The 20,446-nt window shown below is 47.6% G+C and overlaps 1 protein-coding gene across 1 annotated transcript in view; it reads right to left on the bottom strand.

Moving 5' to 3' along the window:
• Window positions 1-20,446, bottom strand: part of DENND5B (DENN domain containing 5B) — a 102,271-nt gene that overhangs the window by 7,800 nt on the left and 74,025 nt on the right. Inside the window, 12 exon segments of the mRNA XM_068278256.1 lie at window positions 355-529; window positions 7,957-8,083; window positions 9,318-9,400; window positions 9,777-9,964; window positions 10,363-10,481; window positions 12,427-12,572; window positions 14,082-14,203; window positions 16,625-16,753; window positions 18,469-18,529; window positions 19,118-19,241; window positions 19,654-19,806; window positions 19,885-20,016. Of these exon segments, the coding sequence (XP_068134357.1) occupies window positions 355-529; window positions 7,957-8,083; window positions 9,318-9,400; window positions 9,777-9,964; window positions 10,363-10,481; window positions 12,427-12,572; window positions 14,082-14,203; window positions 16,625-16,753; window positions 18,469-18,529; window positions 19,118-19,241; window positions 19,654-19,806; window positions 19,885-20,016 (1,559 nt within the window).

The raw sequence follows: 20,446 nt of genomic DNA, 5'->3' as shown, positions 1-20,446 counted from the left end.
AAGCCAGGGGACACAGGTAGTCTTGAGCAGCGCACTCTCCACACCATGTTGCAGGGGATCGGGGTGCCCGGACACAGCAGGGAGCCAGATGGCAAGAGCATGTTCACTAGTGCAGAATCCTTACGCTCCAATGCCAGTAACAAAATCTGCTCCACCATCCGTTCTACTCCACTGACTCGCATATAAGCCGAGGAGGTAACTTTTTAGCACATTTTTTTGTGCTGAAAAGTTAGGCTTATGTGCGAGTACATAAGGCATTATGTATTTATATAGCACTGACATCTTCTGCAGCATTTTACAGAGTACATAGTCATGTCACCGACTGGCTCCCTGCGCACATGCGGCTTGGCTTACCTGGCTCCCAGGCACACCAGCAGCTGGAACTTGCCATCCTTGCCGATGTTCCGGGGCGCGGCTACGATAGAGTTGACGTAGTGGCAGAAGGTTTTGCACGAGGACCTATGAAGCAGCTGGTCTTCCTCGCCGTCTCCAACCTGATCTGTCGTTTCAAAGTACGCAACAGCCCTCTCTGTGTACAAAGCAGAGGGAGGGGCTTAAGCATCATGCTCCATAATCATTGGCTGATATTATGTGTGTACAGCTCAAATGGATTTTTTTTTTTTAAAAACTACTTTAAGAGACTCTGAAGTCTCCTGAAAATGAGGTTTTTATTTTAAAACCCTCATTAACATTATTGTCCCTCTTAAATCGCAGCAGAACTGCGGGTGAAAACCCCCTCAAACATCCCAAACTCACGGGGGTACACGGCAGGCAAAATCCACGACTTTCTTGGTCGTGGATTTTGCTGCTGCCTCTATGCGCGTTAATCAGCGCGTATCTCCGCCTCTCCCCCGCCCCTCTCAGTGAAGGAAGACTGAGAGGGGCGGGGGAGAGGCGGCGAGCCACGCTGATTGACGCACATAGAGGCAGAGCTGCCTCTATGCGGAAGTTGCCTGCTGTGTGTACCCTGTGAGTTTGGGGTGATTGAGGGGGTTTTCACCCGCGGTTCTGCGGCATTTTAAGAGGGACAATAATGGTAATGAGGTTTTTAAAATATAAACCTAATTTTCAGGATACTTCAGAGTCTCTTTAAAGAGGAACTTCAGTGAAAATAATGTAATAAAAAAAGTACTTAATTTTTACAATAATTATGTATAAATGATTAGTCGGTGTTTGCCCATTGTAAAATTTTTCCTCTCCTTGAATTACATTATGACATTTATCACTTGGTGACATTTTTACTGCTGGCAGGTGATGTCAGTGGAAGGAGATGCTGCTTGCATTTTTGGCAATTCGAAACAGCTGTTATTTTCTACAATGCAACAAGGCTCCTACGGTGTGATGTCAGTACCTCAGTGCTGTAAGGCGATGACATCACACTGTTGGAGGGGTTTCGCCACAAAATCAGCCATACAGAGCCATTGAGAAAAGGAAAAGATTTCTCTTGGAAAAGGGGGTATCAGCTACTGATTGGGTTGAAGTTCAATTCTTGGTTACAGTTTCTCTTAAAAAAATGTTTCTTAATGATAAATTATATTCAATTACTAAATCTACATCTAAGCAGAAATAAGATGAAGGCAGACAGACTGCTGCCTGACAAGAAATGATCAGCATGTCTGTACCATCCGACTCCTCAGTTTATTGAAACCACAGACTCCAACTCCAGGTGCCCAAAATTGCTCCAACTGACTCCAACTCCACAGTCCTGGTCTGTACAGCATTCCTTCACAAACTCCTGTCTGATGAGAAGTGATCAGCATGTCTGTACAGTGCTCCTTCACAAACTCCTGTCTGATGAGAAGTGATCAGCATGTCTGTACAGTGCTCCTTCACAAACTCCTGTCTGATGAGAAGTGATCAGCATGTCTGTACAGTGCTCCTTCACAAACTCCTGTCTGATGAGAAGTGATCAGCAGATTTCTCAACAGACTTTGAAAGAGCACTGTACATACACACTGATCGTTTCTCATCAGACAGGAGTTTCTAAAGGAGCGCTGTACAGACACGCTGATAGTTTCTCATCAAACTCCTGTCTGGTGAGAAACTATCAGCGTGTCTGTACAGCGCTTTTTTAAAATCTGCTGAGACAGGTGCATCACACAGGAAATGATGGTACAGTAGAATATCACACAGGAAGTGATGAGACAGTAGAGTGTCACACAGGAAGTGATGGGACAGTAAGGTGACGAAGCAGCTACCATGCCTACTACTCTATATAAATGTGCCCATTAAAGCGGATCCAAGATGAAAAACTAAGTAACTTGTCTATATATTTTATCTAAAGTTTAGCAAATCTAGCTGCAAACAGCTTCAATAGAACATGATTATTTCTTCCTGTGATACAATGACAGCAGCCATGTTTGTAAACATTATGCAGGAGAACAGAGGCACCAAAAGGATAAAAGGAAGCTAAATGACCTTAAAAAACAAATTCTTGGTAAATAGAGGAGGTAGTGGTGGACTTACCTCCTCCAAGTAGACACACAACGTCTGTCGTAAAGACAGTCAATATATTTTATTTATGAACTCCAAATATGCAACGCGTTTCGCAGGTTTGATCCCGCTTCATCAGGCAATAACAACGGAGCAATAGCATATGTGGTGAGTAGAAGAGCCAGGCACCTCTGTGAGCTTACTTTTATCCTTTTGGCGCCTCTGTTCTCCTGCATAATATTGAGTCCACCCTGGGTGGAGGGTTGAACCCCCTTTTTTCTCATCTACAGAGAGCGACTTCTTATTCCTGAGTGGGGTCAGGAAAATCTCCCCACCTGCCTTTACAGTGGTTGCCTAATGGTAACCCTGGTTTGTGAGTATTAATATTTACTCTATCTAGTAACCATTTACCAGTACATATTACACTATTGGGGCTCTTGGTATTCCTTGTTTTTATGTTTGTAAACATTACACACAGGCGAGCTTATCTGCATCTTCAGCACTCAGCCTGTGACAAAAACCTAATCCCCCCTCCTTCCCTCTGAAATCTCTGGCTAGTAACCTCCTCCTCCTCCTCCTCCTCCTGCCCAGACTGAGCTCCCATGAGCCCTTGCTACTGCCAAGGCTCTCTGAAAAGCTGTGGGCGAGGCTTGTTTAGTTTATAGGGAATTAGAGTATTAAAACAAAAAAGTATTTGGCTTGAGGAATGCCCTATAATCAATAAGAAAGGAACACAATTATGCAATGAGAAAGTTCATCTCGAATTCCACTTTAACGGTACAATTTTTCATCAGATGCGATCTTTCGACGCACTTTTTACGATCTTAAGTAATCAGAAGGTAATTATCGATTGTTCCCATACACAGGTTAATTAGGGCATTTTCTGTCTTCGGATACGATCGTAAAATCCAACTTTCAGATAAATTTTCTGTTCCACTCGACCAAAGAATCGTTTTACATTTTCGACACACACTGCAAAGTTTTCTGTACAAATCGATCATATAAAGTTCATCAAAAGATCGCATCTGATGAAAAATTGTACAGTTTATGGGCATCAGTCATTGGATAGTAATGGAGCTGGGTGACATCTGTACAGACATTACAAGAACACACCTGCAGGTGGCAGCACTATCCTCTACTATATGAGCCAATGTATACTGATATCTATGCAGCACAGCATTGCCTTCCTCATGCACAAACCATTCATCACTTCATCACAGGACAAACAGACAGATTCCTTGCCAATCGAGAGTGGGGAGTGCACATTTGTACACTAGGGAACTCTGCCAAATCAAAAAAAATGTAGCTGCAGCATGTGCTGATCTCTGCTGCCTCCAGTATGTACAGTATAACCTGTTCCTGTACTGATAGTAAACTAGCTGCTGTGTGTGCTGATCTCTGTTACACCCACTATGTACAGTATAAGTTGTTACTCTGCCTGTACTGGTAGTAATCTAGCTGCAGCGTCTGCGGATCTTTGCTACCCCCAGTATGTACAGTATAATAACCTGTTCCTGTACCGATAGTGAACTAGCTGCTGTGTGCTGATCTCTGCTACCTCCAGTATGTACAGTATAAGCAGTTACTCTTTCTGTACTGATGTTTATACTGTACATAGTGGGTGTAGCAGAGATTAGCACACACTGCAGCTAGTTTACTCTTACATGGTACACACCATGCAACTCCCTGTCAGATATACGGGTCAAATTGATCATTTCTGACAGGTCAGATGTGATCAATTTTGTATAAAAGTGATCGGATATCCGTTAGAAATACAGATTATTTCTGACAGGTCCAATCTGATTTCTGATCTAATCAATTCGACACATATCTAATAGGAAATTGCTTATGTGTGTACCAGGAATTACTCTGTGCCTGTACTGATAGTAAACTAGCTGCTGTGTGTCCTGATCTCTGCTACACCCACTATGTACAGTATAAGTTGTTACTCTGACCCTGTTCTGGTAGTAAACTAGCTACAGCGTGTGCTGATCTCTGCTACCCCCAGTATATACAGTATAATAACCTATTCCTGTACTGATAGTAAACTAGCTGCTGAGTGTGTGCTGATCTCTGCTACCTCCACCATGTACAGTATAAGCAGTTACTCTGTTCCTGTACTGATCATTCACTAGCTGCTGTGTGTGCTGATCTCTGCTACACCCACTATGTACAGTGTAAACTGTTACATGGTACACACCATGCAACTCCCTGTCAGATATATGGGTCAAATTGATCATTTCTGACAGGTAAGATCCGATTTCCAATTGTTTTTCTGATCAATTTTGTTTAAAAGTGATTCGAACATCCATTAGAAAAACAGATTATTTCTGTCAGGTCTAATCTGATTTCTGATCTAATCAATTCAACACATATCTAATGAGAAATTGCAGTGTGTACCAGGCATCACTCTGTGCCTGCACTGTTGGTAATCTAACTGCAGCGTGTGCTGGTCCCTGCTACCCCCACTATGTACAGTATAAGCTGTTACTCTGTGCCTGTACTGATAGTAAACTAGCTGCAGTGTGTGTTGATCTCTGCTACCTCCAGTATGTACAGTGCAAGCTGTTACTCTGTGCCTGTACTGATCGTAAACTAGCTGCAGTGTGTGCGGATCTCTGCTACCCCCACCATGTACAGGATAAGTGATTACTCTGTGCCTGTACTGACAGTAAACAAGCTTCAGTGTGTGTGGATCCCTGTACATATCCAGTATAAGCTGTAAAGGTGGCCATACATCTTGCAATTTTGGCTGACAGATTGCTCTCTGACCGAACCATTTAAGGTGGAAGTACAGCAGACACCGTGGCGGACACTTGGCGACGACGTAAAAAGTAAAGTATAATGCATTTGGGAAGACACAGCGGGGGGTTTCTGTTGCACTGCGTTGGTCACAATCGTACACCATTAGCGCATTGCACCTGATTGAGAATGTCGGTTCAAGATTTCCTAGCATGTTTTGCAACCAATGTCGAGGCAGCACTAGTTGTCATCGGCTCCTATAATTATCAAATCGGGTGGTCATTCATGGACTGATATATGGTTACTTTTACTCTGTGTGGGGCTGACAATCTGACTGCAGATAATGTCACACAGCTCTCCCAGTGATAAAGAGGTTGATTCATTACTATTTACCGCGTTAAAGGATACCCGAGGTAACGTGACATGATGAGATAGACACGTGTATGTACAGTGCCAAGCACACAAATAACTAGGCTGCGTTCCTTTTTTTCTTTCTTTGCCTGAAAGAGTTAAATATCAGGTATGTAAGTGGCTGATTCAGACAGGAAGTGACTACAGTGTGACCCTCACTGATAAGAAATCCCAACTATAAAACACTTTCCTAGCAGAAAACTGTTTCTGAGAGCAGGAAAGAGATAAAAAGGTTCAATAGTTCATAGATTTTAGCTCTGGCATACTTCAATGAATGTGTCATGGAGCAAAAACAATAACAGTTAAAACTTAAAAAGTAGATTTAAGCATAAAATAAAACTGTGGAACATCTTAAAAAGTCATTTTTAGGAGATCGATACAATCATTTAATTTGTTTATTTTCGCCTCGGGTGTCCTTTAAGCTGGTTAAATCAGAGAGCGTGCTACTGTCAGCATAGCGTGCGCTCTTTGAAGAGGTGTGCGATGGTATGTAGCACAACCGCGATATTTTACCAGTGCAGCCGCTACTAAGTTAATTAATGTAGTAGCGGCAACTCTAGTAAAGTATCACGGTGGTGCTACATACCATCGCAAGTCACTTCAAAAGGAGCGCGCAGAGCTTAAAGAGAAACTCCGACCAAGAATTGAACTTTATCCCAATCAGTAGTTGATACCCCTTTTCCCATGAGAAATCTATTCCTTTTCTCAAACAGACCATCAGGGGGCGCTGTATGGCTGATATTGTGGTGAAACCCCATCCACACGAAACTGAGGACCATGGTACTCCTGGCAGTTTCCTGTCTGTGATCCTTGTTGCATTGTGGGAAATACCTGTTTACAGCTGTTTCCAAATGCCAAAAAAGCAAGCAGCAGCTACATCACCTGCCAGCAGTAAAAAAATGTCACCATGTAATAAATGCTATTTTTGCAGATGATACAAAATTGTGCAGAATCATCAACTCTCAGGAAGATAGTGTCATATTGCAACAGGATCTGGATAGGATGGCTATATGGGCACATACATGGCAGATGAAATTCAATGTTGACAAATGTAAAGTCATGCATTTTGGACGTACTAATGGTCTAGCACCATACAAAATAAATGGGATACAATTGGGGACATCAAACTTGGAGAAGGACTTAGGAGTACTCATTGACAACAAGTTAAATAATCGTACTCAATGCCAATGCCGCTGTAGCTAAAGCGAACACGATTTTGGGATGCATTAAAAGGGAAATAAAAACTCGAGATGCTAGCATAATATTGCCCCTGTTTAACTCTCTAGTAAGGCCACATCTGGAATATGGAATTCAGTTCTGGGCACCACATTACAAAAAAGATATTGCAGTTTTAGAGCAGGTGCAGAGACGAGCTACAAAATTGATACGTGGGATGGAAGGTCTCGCTTACCAAGAAAGGTTAGATAAACTGGGTTTATTTAGTCTAGAGAAAAGACGCCTTAGAGGGGATCTAATTAACATGTATAAATACATCAGAGGGCAGTAGAATAGCTTGGCGGATGAGCTTTTTGTCCCTAGGCCTTCTCTAAGGACTAGAGGACATGATCTGCGCATGGAGGAAAAACGTTTTGGCCATTTATTTAGGAAAGGGTTCTTTACAGTAAGAGTGATTAAGATGTGGAATGCATTGCCACAGGAAGTCGTTATGGCAAACTCTATACCTGCATTTAAAGGGGGCTTAGATGCTTTCCTTGCGTTAAAAGACATCCATGGCTACAATTACTAGGTAATGCCTAATGAGGTTGATCCAGGGATTTTATCTGATTGCCATCTGGAGTCGGGAAGGAATTTTTCCCTTTAGGGGCTAATTGGACCATGCCTTGTAAGGGTTTTTTCGCCTTCCTCTGGATCAACAGGGATATGTAAGGGAGCAGGCTGGTGTTGTACTTTATACTGGTTGAACTCGATGGACGTATGTCTTTTTTCAACCAAAATAACTATGTAACTAAGAATGTAAATCAGGGATTTAAAAGATTTTACAATGGGCAAACACCGACTAAATCATTTATATATAATTATTGTAAAAATGAAGCACTTTTTTTTATTACATTATTTTCACTGGAGTTCCTCTTTAAGAGCACACGCTAACGCTGACAGTAGCGTGCGCTTGCCGATTTAAATCGTGCTGCTAAGTGTGGTAAATGGTAATTAATCAACCTAAATAATTGGAATCAGGAGATTAGCAGTCACTGTATTCCGGTTGTGGAGGCGACTGATAAGGAGACACGGGGTGGACGTGATGTAGTTATGTGTCTGTTGTAGTTACGTGACTATTGTAGTTATGTGACGGTTGTAGTTACGGGGACAGACCATCAGGGCTGGTGCTTCTGCGCTCACTGATAACATTACCTATGAAGTCCCAGATGAAGACACTTTTGTGGAAGATTCGGGCTGATTTAAATCCGTGATGAAAGACTTGCTCGAGGGCTGACACCAGGCCGCTCTCCCCGCACAGCAGGATGGTTAGGCTGCCTCTCTGCACGAAACAAATCACATAAGAAGCTTTACATGGGGATTAGTGCGCAGGGCCTGCAGTGCGGAGAGGGGAGGGGGGATCAGCAATGACACTGCAGAGAACAGCCAGGCCTGCATTATACAGAGCATAGAAACTATCCAAGTCCTCTACACACCGACTGCCTCTCTCCTGCCTTCCTGGCTCCATCCCTAACCTCCCCTCTCCCTGCATGACTGACAGCCAGAGGTCGTCTACACCATACAGCTATTATACAGTGGAGTCCACAGCCATACTGTCATCTTCCTGCTACCCAATGACCCCATCCTATCCCCTACAATGCCATGCTGCCCCCTGTAGCTCCACCCTACCCCCTGTAATGCCATGCTGCCCCCTGTAGCTCCACCCTACCCCCTGCAATGCCATGCTGCCCCGTCACCCAATTGTGCACCCTCCGACATCATCCTGCTTCCTGTAACATAATTCTTCTCTCTGAAATGTCATCCTGCCCCACCACCCCATCCTGCCCCTGTAACATCATCTTACCCCCTGTAACCCCATTCTACCCACATAAAAAAAAAAAAAGTATCCTGCCCCCTGTAACCTCATCCTGCCTTTTATAACACCACTGGCCCCACAACCAATTACCGGCCCCTGTAACAAACCAAAACCTCATTCCACCCCTTTGAAATGCCATGCAAAAACCATCCTTCCACCTGTACCCCAAAACTGCAACATCCACCTTTCCCAGTCTCTCCACCCCTTCTTTGCCCAGTCTCCCCGCTCTCTCCTTGGCCCAGTCTGCACCACCCTCTCCTCAGTCTCCCCACCCACTCCTCTGCCCAGTCTGCTCCACCCAATCCACTTCTCTGCCAAGTCTCCTCACCCTCTCTTCAGTCCCCCTGCCCTCTCCTCTGTCCAGTCTCCTCACACCCTCCTCTGTCCAGTCTTCCCACCCTCTCTGCCCCCCAGCCCTCTCCACCCTCTCCTCTGTCCCCCAGCCCTCTCCTCTGCCCAGTCTCTTTGCCCTCTCTTCAGTCCCTCCCCCCAGTGGACTCTGCCTTTCACAGATCTGTGCTGGAAAAAGCGGACATTCTGGGTCAGAGCACTTAATGAGCGAATGGCAACTAGGTCAATCCGAAGAGGAAGGAAAAGCATTTTTAGTTCATGGCAGCCTTGGCCTCAGCAGCGCACGTTCTGTATTCCTGCAGGACAAGGATGATGTCTCACCCATCCACATAACACACCAGACACTTACCTCTTTCTCTGGCTTGTGGAAATGTTTCACGATATTGTTCACCGCTTCGCCGATTCCTTCCTGGACCTGTCCTGCATTGGGTTCTGCGACACCAAACAAAAACTTTCTGGATTAAAAGTATTCTCTTCTACAGATTTATTACGCAGCTTCCATGTCCCCCTTACTTCAGGTGTGGTTTGATGTCTGACACCTTTATATCCTTTTAAACCATGCACATTGCTGGAGGGCAACTAGTATGGATGGGGCTCCCCTGCAAAAAATACCATAGGGCCCCCCCGAGTGATCCATTTTTGGGGGGAAAGATTCCATTAATCTGATCAGATCGGTTAGCGGGTTTTTGGCCATGGATTGGCACGGAGGATCGTTTCCGATCGATTAGCACGGTGATTGGAAACTATTATCTGTAAGATTGTATAGTTAATGGGCATTTTCGGGATGACTTCGTAAACATGGACTTACTGATGCTTTTGCCAGTCAGAGAAGTGATGCTGAGCCTTCGGGCCACGGTCGGGGACTTTTGCTGCGGCGGCGTCCGACATTGCTTGCCAAGATCATCCTCCGATACCGGCGTTATGAGCTCACCAATCAGCACTCTCTCCAGGCTCCCGTCATCCACACCCTTCCCCAACCAGCGGCCACACGGGAACCTAGGAGGAGACAGACAGGTCATCATTCTTCTGCCAGCCTTAGGACCTCCCACCAACCAGTCACGTAAGGAGCATCCTCCCAACCAACCAATCAGAACAGTCGCCTGCACAGTAGAGCAGACCAGATATGGTTCGGCTTTCTCCACTGGAGCCCATTGGAAAGCCACTACTGCACCTGCGCTGGAGCCGGGCAGGTAAATATTTAGCTCGCCGGTGGTCAGAGGCTGCCAGCGCTGGATCCCGGAGGGACGGAGGAGGATGGGGGAAGCCTCATTAGGATCCAGAGGCTTCCCCCAGGGGATGTTTTTTTTTTTTGTGACAGATTCTCTTTAAATAGGTTTATTGTTAATGAGCTGTGCCGAGATCATTCCATGGAGGAGATTCCTGGAACAGCTTACCTGTAGGTGTGTCCGCTGATCTCATTGCGCACCATGACGCAGTCCACCAACCACTTGGCCAGCAGTCCGGAGTTATCGTGACCCAGCTGCACCGTCGTCAGCTTGCCGAGGTTCTGACACTGCAAACACAGCGGTCATTACACAGCAGTGTGGCGGGAATAAAGACGCATTATACAGTATAAATATATACATACAGTATAGATATGGGGAGAGACTAGAGACACATGCACATTATAATATACTGTATATACACAATGTAAATTAGCTGGCGACTGGACCAATAGAACTTCAAAATTTGGACAATCAGATTGGACCAATCGAATTGCTTGATTGGACCACTCACATTGCATGACCCTAGACACCCTGTGAACGAATGTGACAGGTTTGGGGGCTCTGACTTTCAGGGCCGGCCTTTGGTTTTACAGTGCCCTGAGCGTAACCAGATTTTGGTGCCCACACCCATTCATCCTCTTTTGCGTGCGCATGCACACACGCCCATGTGCAAGATCCCCTTCAGTGTATATAGGCAGATCCCCCCCACTTCAGTGTGTATATAGGCAGATCTCCCTTTAGTATATATAGGCAGATCCCCCCTTTATTATATATAGGCAGATCCTCCCCCCTTTTAGTGTATATAGGCAGATCCCCCCCTTTTAGCGTACATAGGCAGATCCCCCCTTTATTATATATAGGCAGATCCTCCCCCCTTTTAGTGTACATAGGCAGCCCCCCCTTTAGTGTATATAGGCAGATTTCCCCACTTTAGTGTATATAGGCAGATCCCCCCTTTAGTACATATAAACAGATCCCCCTTTTAGTGTATATAGCTCGGCAGATAAACAAATAGTGTATAGTATACAAGCAGATCCCCCTTTAGCGTATATAGGCACCCCCCCCCCACACCCACACACACACACACACACACACACACCCGGGAGGCAGTTGGGGAATCGTACTCTTCTTCTGGGGACAGAAGATGGCCAGGAAGTCAGGAGTGACAAGTTTGATTAGTGCACAGCGCAGACATCGCCTGTGAGCGAGGGGCGGGGCTACTAGTATGCACGGCTCACACAGACTCAGTAGGAGGCAGCAGCAGGTTCCTGGAGTCTTCAGGAACAGGTGTGGCTGGAAGGACATAAAGACAGACGCGGTAGCAGGGTGGGTGGGGCAGAAGGGAGTAGGAGGGTGGAAGGACATAGAGAGAGACGCACATAGCAGGGTTGGGCAGGGCATACAGACAGACACAGGGCGGGGCAGGAGGGTGGAAGGGCATACAGACAGACAGGGCGGGGCAGGAGAGTGGAAGGACATGCAGACAGACACAGGGTGGGGCAGGAGAGTGAAAGGACATGCAGACAGACACAGGGCGGGGCAGGAGGGTGGAAGGACATGCAGACAGACAGGGCGGGGCAGGAGGGTGGAAGGACAAGCAGACAGACACAGGGCGGGGCAGGAGGGTGGAAGGACATGCAGACAGACACAGGGCGGGACAGGAGGGTGGAAGGACATGCAGACAGACACAGGGCGGGGCAGGAGAGTGGAAGGACAGGCAGAGCAGGGTAGGGCGGGTGGGAGGACAGGTGGGAGGAAAGGCAGAGCAGGGTAGGGCGGGTGGGAGGACAGGCAGAGCAGGGTAGGGCGGGTGGGAGGACAGGCAGAGCAGGGTAGGGCAGGTGGGAGGACAGGCAGAGCAGGGTAGGGCAGGTGGGAGGACAGGCAGAGCAGGGTAGGGCAGGTGGGAGGACAGGCAGAGCAGGGTAGGGCGGGTGGGAGGACAGGCAGAGCAGGGTAGGGCGGGTGGGAGGACAGGCAGAGCAGGGTAGGGCGGGTGGGAGGACAGGCAGAGCAGGGTAGGGCAGGTGGGAGGACAGGCAGAGCAGGGTAGGGCAGGTGGGAGGACAGGCAGAGCAGGGTAGGGCGGGTGGGAGGACATACAGACAGATAAAAACGCGGCCAGCTTGGCAATTCTAGAATCATCACAACTGCTGCTAGATTCTGTTCTAGTAAATGTGGGGTTAACACTTCCCCCAATACAGAAGATGTGAGCCTGACGGTATGACGTACCTCAAATGTCATCTCCAGCAGGTTCTTGGGGATCTGCCTGACGCCCGTGTCGCCCAGCTCGCCCGACACGCAGATCCAGGGATTGGAGGTGGTGATGGCGTTACTCAGCTTCTTGATAGGAATAATCACGGCCCGGTACGGAATCACTGCAGAGACAATGCTCATGTCACACACAAATGTAGAATGTCACCCAAACATGTTATAATGTCACATAAACCTATAGGGTCACCCACAAAGTATAACGTCACAACAGACCACTGCGCCTGTGCGGTCCAGGCCCTGCTTGTCCTTGTTTGCGCTCCTGGTGCTTGGAGCGTCCTGTGCAGGCGCAGTACATATTTTCTCGAACTGCGCCTGCGCAGGAAGCTCCCGGTGATGGGAGCGCGAACGAGGACGCATGCAGTGGCCGGCGACAGGCTCAGTCGAAAAAATTGCAACTAAGCCGCAGCAGGGGACTGGAGCACCTCAAAAAATATGGAGACAGAGCCTTCTGTCATGCTGCCCCTACTCTTTGGAACTCCCTACCACACCCAGTAAAGACAGCACCATCCCTGGAGCTATTCAAATCCAGACTGAAAAGCCACCTGTTTAGCCTGGCATTTCCAGATTTATAAAATTCTTCCTCTGTACCACGATGGTCTGAGCCGTGCTTATGCGCTTTGAGTTCCACGGGAGAAAAGCGCTTTACAAATGTTATTTGTTGTTGTTGTTGTAGACTACCGGCGCGGGCACAGGCCGACTGCAGGGGGTTGGTATCACTTTAACCACTTCAGGACAAGAGCAATTTTCACATATCAGCACTGCTCCCATTCATTCGCCAATAACTTTATTACTCCTTATCACAGCTAAATGATCTATATATATTTTTTCAGGACAAATTAGGCTTTTAGTGTGTGAACATTTTGTTTAGTAAATACCTTATTTTCTATGCATTTTAAAGCGAAATCAAGGTAAAAAATAGAAAAAAAAAAAACACAATATTTCTCCATTTACATCCATTATATCTTTACAATAAACAGTGCGAAGTAGAAGTTAAACCCACAAATTGTATTTGCTTATCCATCCTGGTTATTACAACATTTAGATTATGTTCCTAGCGCAATGTATGGTGACAATATTGTATTTGGATTTGTGTTGATTTCTCATTGCACACCATCGATGATTACGAGACCTTATTTTCCCTAGAAATTTTTTTCAGCCGGGGTGGCATGAAATAGTAGCGGGATGGAGCAATATGAGAGAATGCAGAGCCGGTGCTTCTGTGAGCAACTCTGCTTATAGCATAGGAGGACTTTAGCCAATGACAGCCGGGTCCTCACCAAAACTAGGCGGGTGGAGCACCCGGCTAAAAGAGCCTGAGGAGAACACTGAAATACTACGGCTTGCAGATCAATAGCCATCATTATGCCTTCACTTTCTGAATGACCAAACTAAAAAGCTCCTCTGCAGCTGCCGGAATCTGCTGGTCGGACAGTTTTGAGTGGCGATGCATTTAAGTGTATTCCAGAGCACAATAACCTCTGTCTCAATCTATTCATAGAGCACTCATGACTCATGCATGAAACGTTGCAGAATTCCCGGCATCCGCACAGCCACGAGGGAAATCCTAACAATTAGGACTGACATTTCCGTAATGGAGATAACGAAGGACGTACGGATGGTGGTGAAGACGCTGGTGAAGCAGAAATAGTCCACGGCGTTGAGCGACAGCAGATGATACAGGAACTGCTCCTTCTCCTCCTCACAGCGGAGAAACGCGTATCGCTTGTACAGCTTCCTGCAAGAGAGCAATTATCAGCAAACATCTCAAGAACAAGGATTCTGATTGGTCAACTCTAGGATAACACACACCCCAGCCCCCCACATGTCCCGAGGACCCCAGGAGCAAAGAGTCTGCACTGGTCGCAACTTCACCTACTACAAAGGACGCTTCTCTGCCTGTCAGACGTCTCGTCACAATAACATCATAGAGAAGACTCCAAATCATATACTGGAGGTGATTCAGCCCAAAGCTCTCCACCCATAACCAAGCCATCAGTTCAGGGAGTAGGAGAGACCCTCTAATAAGATTCATTCATAAAGCAGCTCTACAGGCATAGGTGGTCCCTCGTCCCAGAAGCCTCAGCTGCAGAGCTGCATTTATCAGTGACAAGATGCCTCGATTAGCTCATGTCAAAGCTCAATATATTCCATTTAGATCCATACATTTAAAGGCTTAAAGGGACACTTAAGTAAAAAAAAAAAAAAAAAAAAAAAAAGAGTTTTACTTACCTGGGGCTTCCAATAGCCCCCTGCAGCTGTCCGGTACCCTCGCCATCTCCCTCCGATCCTCCTGGCCCCGCCGGCAGCCACTTCCTGTTTCGGTGACAGGAGCTGACAGGCTGGGGATGCGAGTGATTCTTCGCGTTCCTGGCCACAATAGCGCCATCTATGCTGCTATAGCATATATCATATACCATATAGCAGCATAGAGGGTGCTAATGTGTCTGGGAACGCGAAGAATCACTCGCCTCCCCAGCCTGTCAGCTCCTGTCATCGAAACAGGAAGTGGCTGCTGGCGGGGCCAGGAGGATCGGAGGGAGATAGCGAGGGCACCGGACAGCTGCAGGGGGCTATTGGAAGCCCTAGGTGAGTAAAACTCTTTTGTTTGACTTAAGTGTCCCTTTAAAGGATGCCTAAAGTGAGAGGGATTTGGAGGCTGCCATATTTGATACCCTTTAAAAAAAAAAAAAAAAAAAAAAAAAGACTACCGTGGCAATAAATTAAATCTAGGTTTACTTACCTGGGGCTTCTTCCAGCCCCAAGAAGTCATTTGGGTCCCTCGCCGCAGCTCTGATCTTCTCCGGGGTCCCGCTAGCAGTCTCTAAGGATCACCAACCCCAGATGGGTTGGCGTATTATGCGTATGCGCAAGCAATCGAACATGCCCACATCATCGGGAGTGTACTGCGCGGTACGCTCCCAGTGACGTGGGCGCAATCTCGTGAGGGGCAAGCACACGCATGAGCAGGAGACTCCAACCAGTCGGGGGTCAGCAATCCTTCAGAGGCTACTAGCGGGACACCGTAGAGGACTGGAGCTGCAGCGAGGGACTGCGGCGAGCTTGAAGAAGCCCCAAGTAAGTAAAACTAGATTTAATATCTCGTAAGTCTTTTCAAAGGTTACGAATATAGCAGCCTCCATTACCCCTCGCACTTTAGCTGTGCTTTAATAACAGTTTTCTCTTTTCCAGTTTCTGATAGAAACACTGCAACAGCTGTGCTTCATATGCATGCAAAAATAAGGTGAGCAGTTTTCAGTGCATGGTAGGCTTATGGGGTCTCATGCAAAATGATCTAACCCCGCATGTAATTTGTGTAACTCGTTATATATGATTGTAACGGGCAACAGAGGTGTTACATAGTTCCATCCATATCTGCAATACTTATAGAGCTGCTCAGTCACTGAATCCTAAAGGTGCGTACACACTCCCTACATCCGGCAATGACGGGTCCGTCAGACCCTCCCAGTAGGCGGACTTTCAGTAGACTGTAGTGCGGGTGTACGTGCTGTTGGCGGACTGATAAGGCTGTTTCTGAACGATCCGCTCAGCAGATCATTCAGAAACAGCCTTATCAGTCCGCCGACAGCGCGTACACACGCACTACAGTCTGCTGAAAGACCACCTAGTGGGAGGGTCTGACGGACCCGTCATTGCCGGATGTAGTGCGTGTGTACGCACCTTAAGACAAACCTTCTGTGCTGTTTGCTCAGGTTTATCACCTACAATTAGTGTTCAGAGAACAAACTGGGAGCTCCCTCAGGGCAAGACACTTGTCTGTTAACCCTTCAGTGTATTTAGGAAACCATTACAGGCTCTACGGCGAAGCCAGTCTTATAGAGCAAGGAGACCATGTGACTATCCTGATACTCTCAGTAGGCACGCCCACGAGGGTTGTTGGTGGAGCTGCTCTAAGGTGTAACTGCAGCAATTTAGCACCATGGATAAAGATTACGCAATTAATACTGCCTGACTGGCAGGACATGAATACAGCGGATATCGATCTCTAAAATCGTGTGTCATCTAATGCTGGAACCTGATGAGAACTTCATAGTGCAATACAGACATGTCCAGGCCAATCACAGTACTGTCTGAACAATCTTCCATAAAACACTAATAGTTTGCTTGTGATAATGCAATCGTTTCCACCGAGACTTACTTGGTGAGTGCCTGATTGGTCAGTAGCTGCTTGAGGTGCTGTGATAGGAGCTTCTTCTCCAGGGAGAGGCGGATCCAGCCCCGAGCCCTGCCCACATCAGTCTTTATCACACTTAAGTTCTGGATATGTCTGAGAAAAAAAACAAACCGAAAAATTAGATTTATATTTCTACCCACCCCTGAGCCTCCATCAGGAATGCAGACAGAACATATGACTATGCCCAACCCTGAGGAGCTCATAGTCTCCATCAATAATGCAGACAGAACCCAGGACTCTCCCAGCCCCTGAGGAGCTCACGGCCTACATCAGTAATGCAGACAGAACCCACGACTATGCCCACCCCTGAGGAGCTCACGGCCACCATCAGTAATGCAGACAGAACACATGACTATCCCCACCCCTGAGGAGCTCACGGCCTACATCAGTAATGCAGACAGAACACATGACTATCCCCACCCCTGAGGAGCTCACGGCCTACATCAGTAATGCAGACAGAACACATGACTATGCCCACCCCTGAGGAGCTCACAGCCTACATCAATAATGCAGACAGAACACAGGACTGTGATATATCCCACAATGCAATGATATATCCCACATGGTTCAAACTATCAGAACCATGGTCATGACATCACACTGTGGGAGGGGTTTCACCACAATATCAGCCATACAGACCTTGCTGATGATCTATTTGAGAAAAAGTAAAGAATTCTTGTGGGAAAGGGAGTATCAGCTACTGATTGGGATAAAGTTCAATCCTTGGTTACAATATCCAGACACCTCCCCAAATGTCTTCTGCCGCTGCTCCCCTTCCCCCACTGCATGAAGCAAATCCGGGACATCTGACAAATGTAGATTCTGCTTTAGCGTCCTGAATTCACAGCTGCCACAAAGGACCCATCGCAGGAGTTAAAGAGAACCCGAGGTGTGTTTAAAGAATGTTATCTGCATACAGAGGCTGGATCTGCCTATACAGCCCAGCCTCTGTTGCTATCCCAAACCCCCCTAAGGTCCCCCTGCACTCTGCAATCCTTCATAAATCACAGCCGTGCTCTGAGGCTGTGTTTACATCTGTAGTGTCAGTCTCAGCTGCTCCCCCGCCTCCTGCATAGCTCCGGTCCCTGCCCCCGTCCCTTCCCTCCAATCAGCAGGGAGGGAAGGGACGCAGGCGGGGACCGGAGTTCTACAGGAGGCGGGGAGAGCAGCAGACTGACACTATAGAGATAAACACAGCCAGCTCTGACAAGCTGTTTGTCAGCAGCGTGGCTGTGATTTATGAGGGATTGCAGAGTGCAGGGGGACCTTAGGGGGGTTTGGGATAGCAACAGAGGCTGGGCTGTATAGGCAGATCCAGCCTCTGTATGCAGATAATATTCTTCAAACCCACCTCGGGTTCTCTTTAAGAGGCGGAAATGAGAGATAACACTCCGGAGGTGAAGCTGGTCGTGCCTCCCTCTGACCGAATCTCCTGTAGAGGGGTGAAGGCAGCAGCTGGGGTCAGGCTGAGGGAGAGAGGCTAGCCACTCACAGAAATGCTGCCCTAAGTCAGTGAGGGGGAAGCCGTATATGAAGCAGCAGCAGTCTGTAATCGCTGGCAGATCTGCTTCAGCCTGACCCCGACATGCAGAGTAACGTAAAGAGCGTTTTAGCCAGACTGGCGCATCATAACGCAGATCACACAGCCGGGCGGCACTCAGCATTATTCATCAGGGAAACCCTTCAAATATTTATACTCCATTTATTGATCGGAAACCCGGCGGTCAGGCCTGTTCTGCTTATGTGCTGATCACATGACCAGCGAGTATACCTGCAGGAAGCTGTATAATCCATAACCAGCCACATACCTCATGTCCTGGATGAGAGACACTCGCAGAGACGGTAATCCGAAACAGGAGTCTGATTTTCCTGCGTTCTGAGCCAAGCGTGACTGAAAGAGACATTTATACGTCACCCACAGGAAAAGTAAAGAGGCGTAAACTAAGATAGCGAAAACTATCACTGCGGTGAGATATTACTGCGAGAAATTCACTGCTGTGCCCCCCCCCCCCCCCAACCATATCATGCCACTCCCACATTGTGCCACCCCTCACAGGGTCCATCCCACTACGCCACCCCCACATTGTGCCCCCCCCATCTGCCCTCACCTCTCCCATATTGTGCACCCAAATCATAACCAACCCTCCTCCCCCCACAAATGCCACACCCTCAGTCCTTCCCCCGTCCCACATCATAGCCCCGCCCATCTGCCCTCACCTCTCCCACATTGTGCACCCAAATCATAAACCCCTCCCCCACAAATGCCACCCCCTTCAGCCCTTTCCCACATCTATAACCCCCCCCCCCACAAATGCCACCCCCATCTGCCCTTACCCCACACTTTGTGCACCCACGTCATAACCCCCCCCCCCCACACACACACAAATATCACCTCTATCTGACCCCCCTCCCCCCCCCCACAAATGCCACCCTCATCTGCCCCCCACCATCATGTACCCGCATCATACCCCATTTCTTTGGGATGACTTTGCTGTACAAACATACCAGATTCAGCATGCAGCTCATGCCTCTCCGCTCGCTCCTGGAAATGGACCAGATGGGACCACAGAGCCGACTTCCCCTGCAAAACGGGAAGACAGTCAGAGCCATGGTAAAGCATCGTGTGTAGCCACAGACGTGTTAGTCACCTCCCTGAAGAAATCTACCTCAATAATATGACAGCCAGGGATGTCACTCCCCCGTCCTGATCATGAGGGACACTGCCCCCCTGACCAATCAGAGAGTCCAATTTAGAGCAAATAGGAAGTGACATCAGCAGAGATAGCCAATGATATGCTAATAAGTCTGTAGCGGGTAGGAGTCTGCCGGCAGTGGTAGGAGTCTGCCGGTAATAATTCTGTTATAAGCATAAACCAGAAGACCCTCCAAGAAAATGAGAGGTACATTTCCCTCCAGTCATGACTGGTGACAGAACCGCTTGCTGGATGGGATGGGGGAATTGGGTCACCATAGCGCCGGGGTGTTGAGGTTACCTGTTTGACCTGCAGGCCGTGGCTCCAGATGCGCTCCAGAAGGTCGCACAGACTGGCGATCAGCGTGTTCTCCTCCAGCCCTGTAATATTCACATCGGCATGACCCAACTCCACCGCCTCATGGCCCATCTTCTCCACCAGCATCCGCTTAGTCTGGGGACACAGCTGCGGTCAGTGACATCATCTGCAGCACTGTGCAGAGCACACAGTCATGTCCACTGTCCTACTTACCTTCATCCGACACTCCTTCAGCAATCCCTCCACAAACTTGGAGTTGGTCTGCGCTATGACTGCGGGGGAGAGGTCAGACAGTTTGGGCTGCCGTACCACCTTGCCCACACTCCGGGCTTCCTGCATGTATTTCTGAGGAAGGAAAGGATTACACGTTATGTCTCGGCTATCATCAACACTTCTCCAAACATTTCCCTGTCAGAATTCAGCCAATTATAAGAGAAATGGAACAAGTACTCAGGGAAAACCTGAAGCTGTCGCCCAGAACTATCAGTCAAGCTTTATTGTCTATCTGCAAGGAAGATAAAAGAAAGAAGCTCCGATTGGTTGCTGTGACTCCTCCCTCTTGCTAGAGGGTTCTTTATGTAATTGTTTCAGTTTGAGGCGGAGCTGTCTCGCATCATGTGACATTATTACAATATTTTTTGAACAATCCCTTCTGGCATGGTTTATTGCCCAATGTGGTAAGCCCAGGAACAACCCCTGCCCCGCCCCCCCCCCCCCCATCTATATAACAATGTATGTGACATCATTACTGTGTCGCAGTGCTAGCATACTCTGA

This window comes from Hyperolius riggenbachi, chromosome 3, assembly GCF_040937935.1.
Source record: "Hyperolius riggenbachi isolate aHypRig1 chromosome 3, aHypRig1.pri, whole genome shotgun sequence".
Taxonomy (NCBI): domain Eukaryota; kingdom Metazoa; phylum Chordata; class Amphibia; order Anura; family Hyperoliidae; genus Hyperolius; species Hyperolius riggenbachi.
Note: the sequence above shows the minus strand (reverse complement) of the source record. Positions and strands in the feature narration are given on the sequence as shown.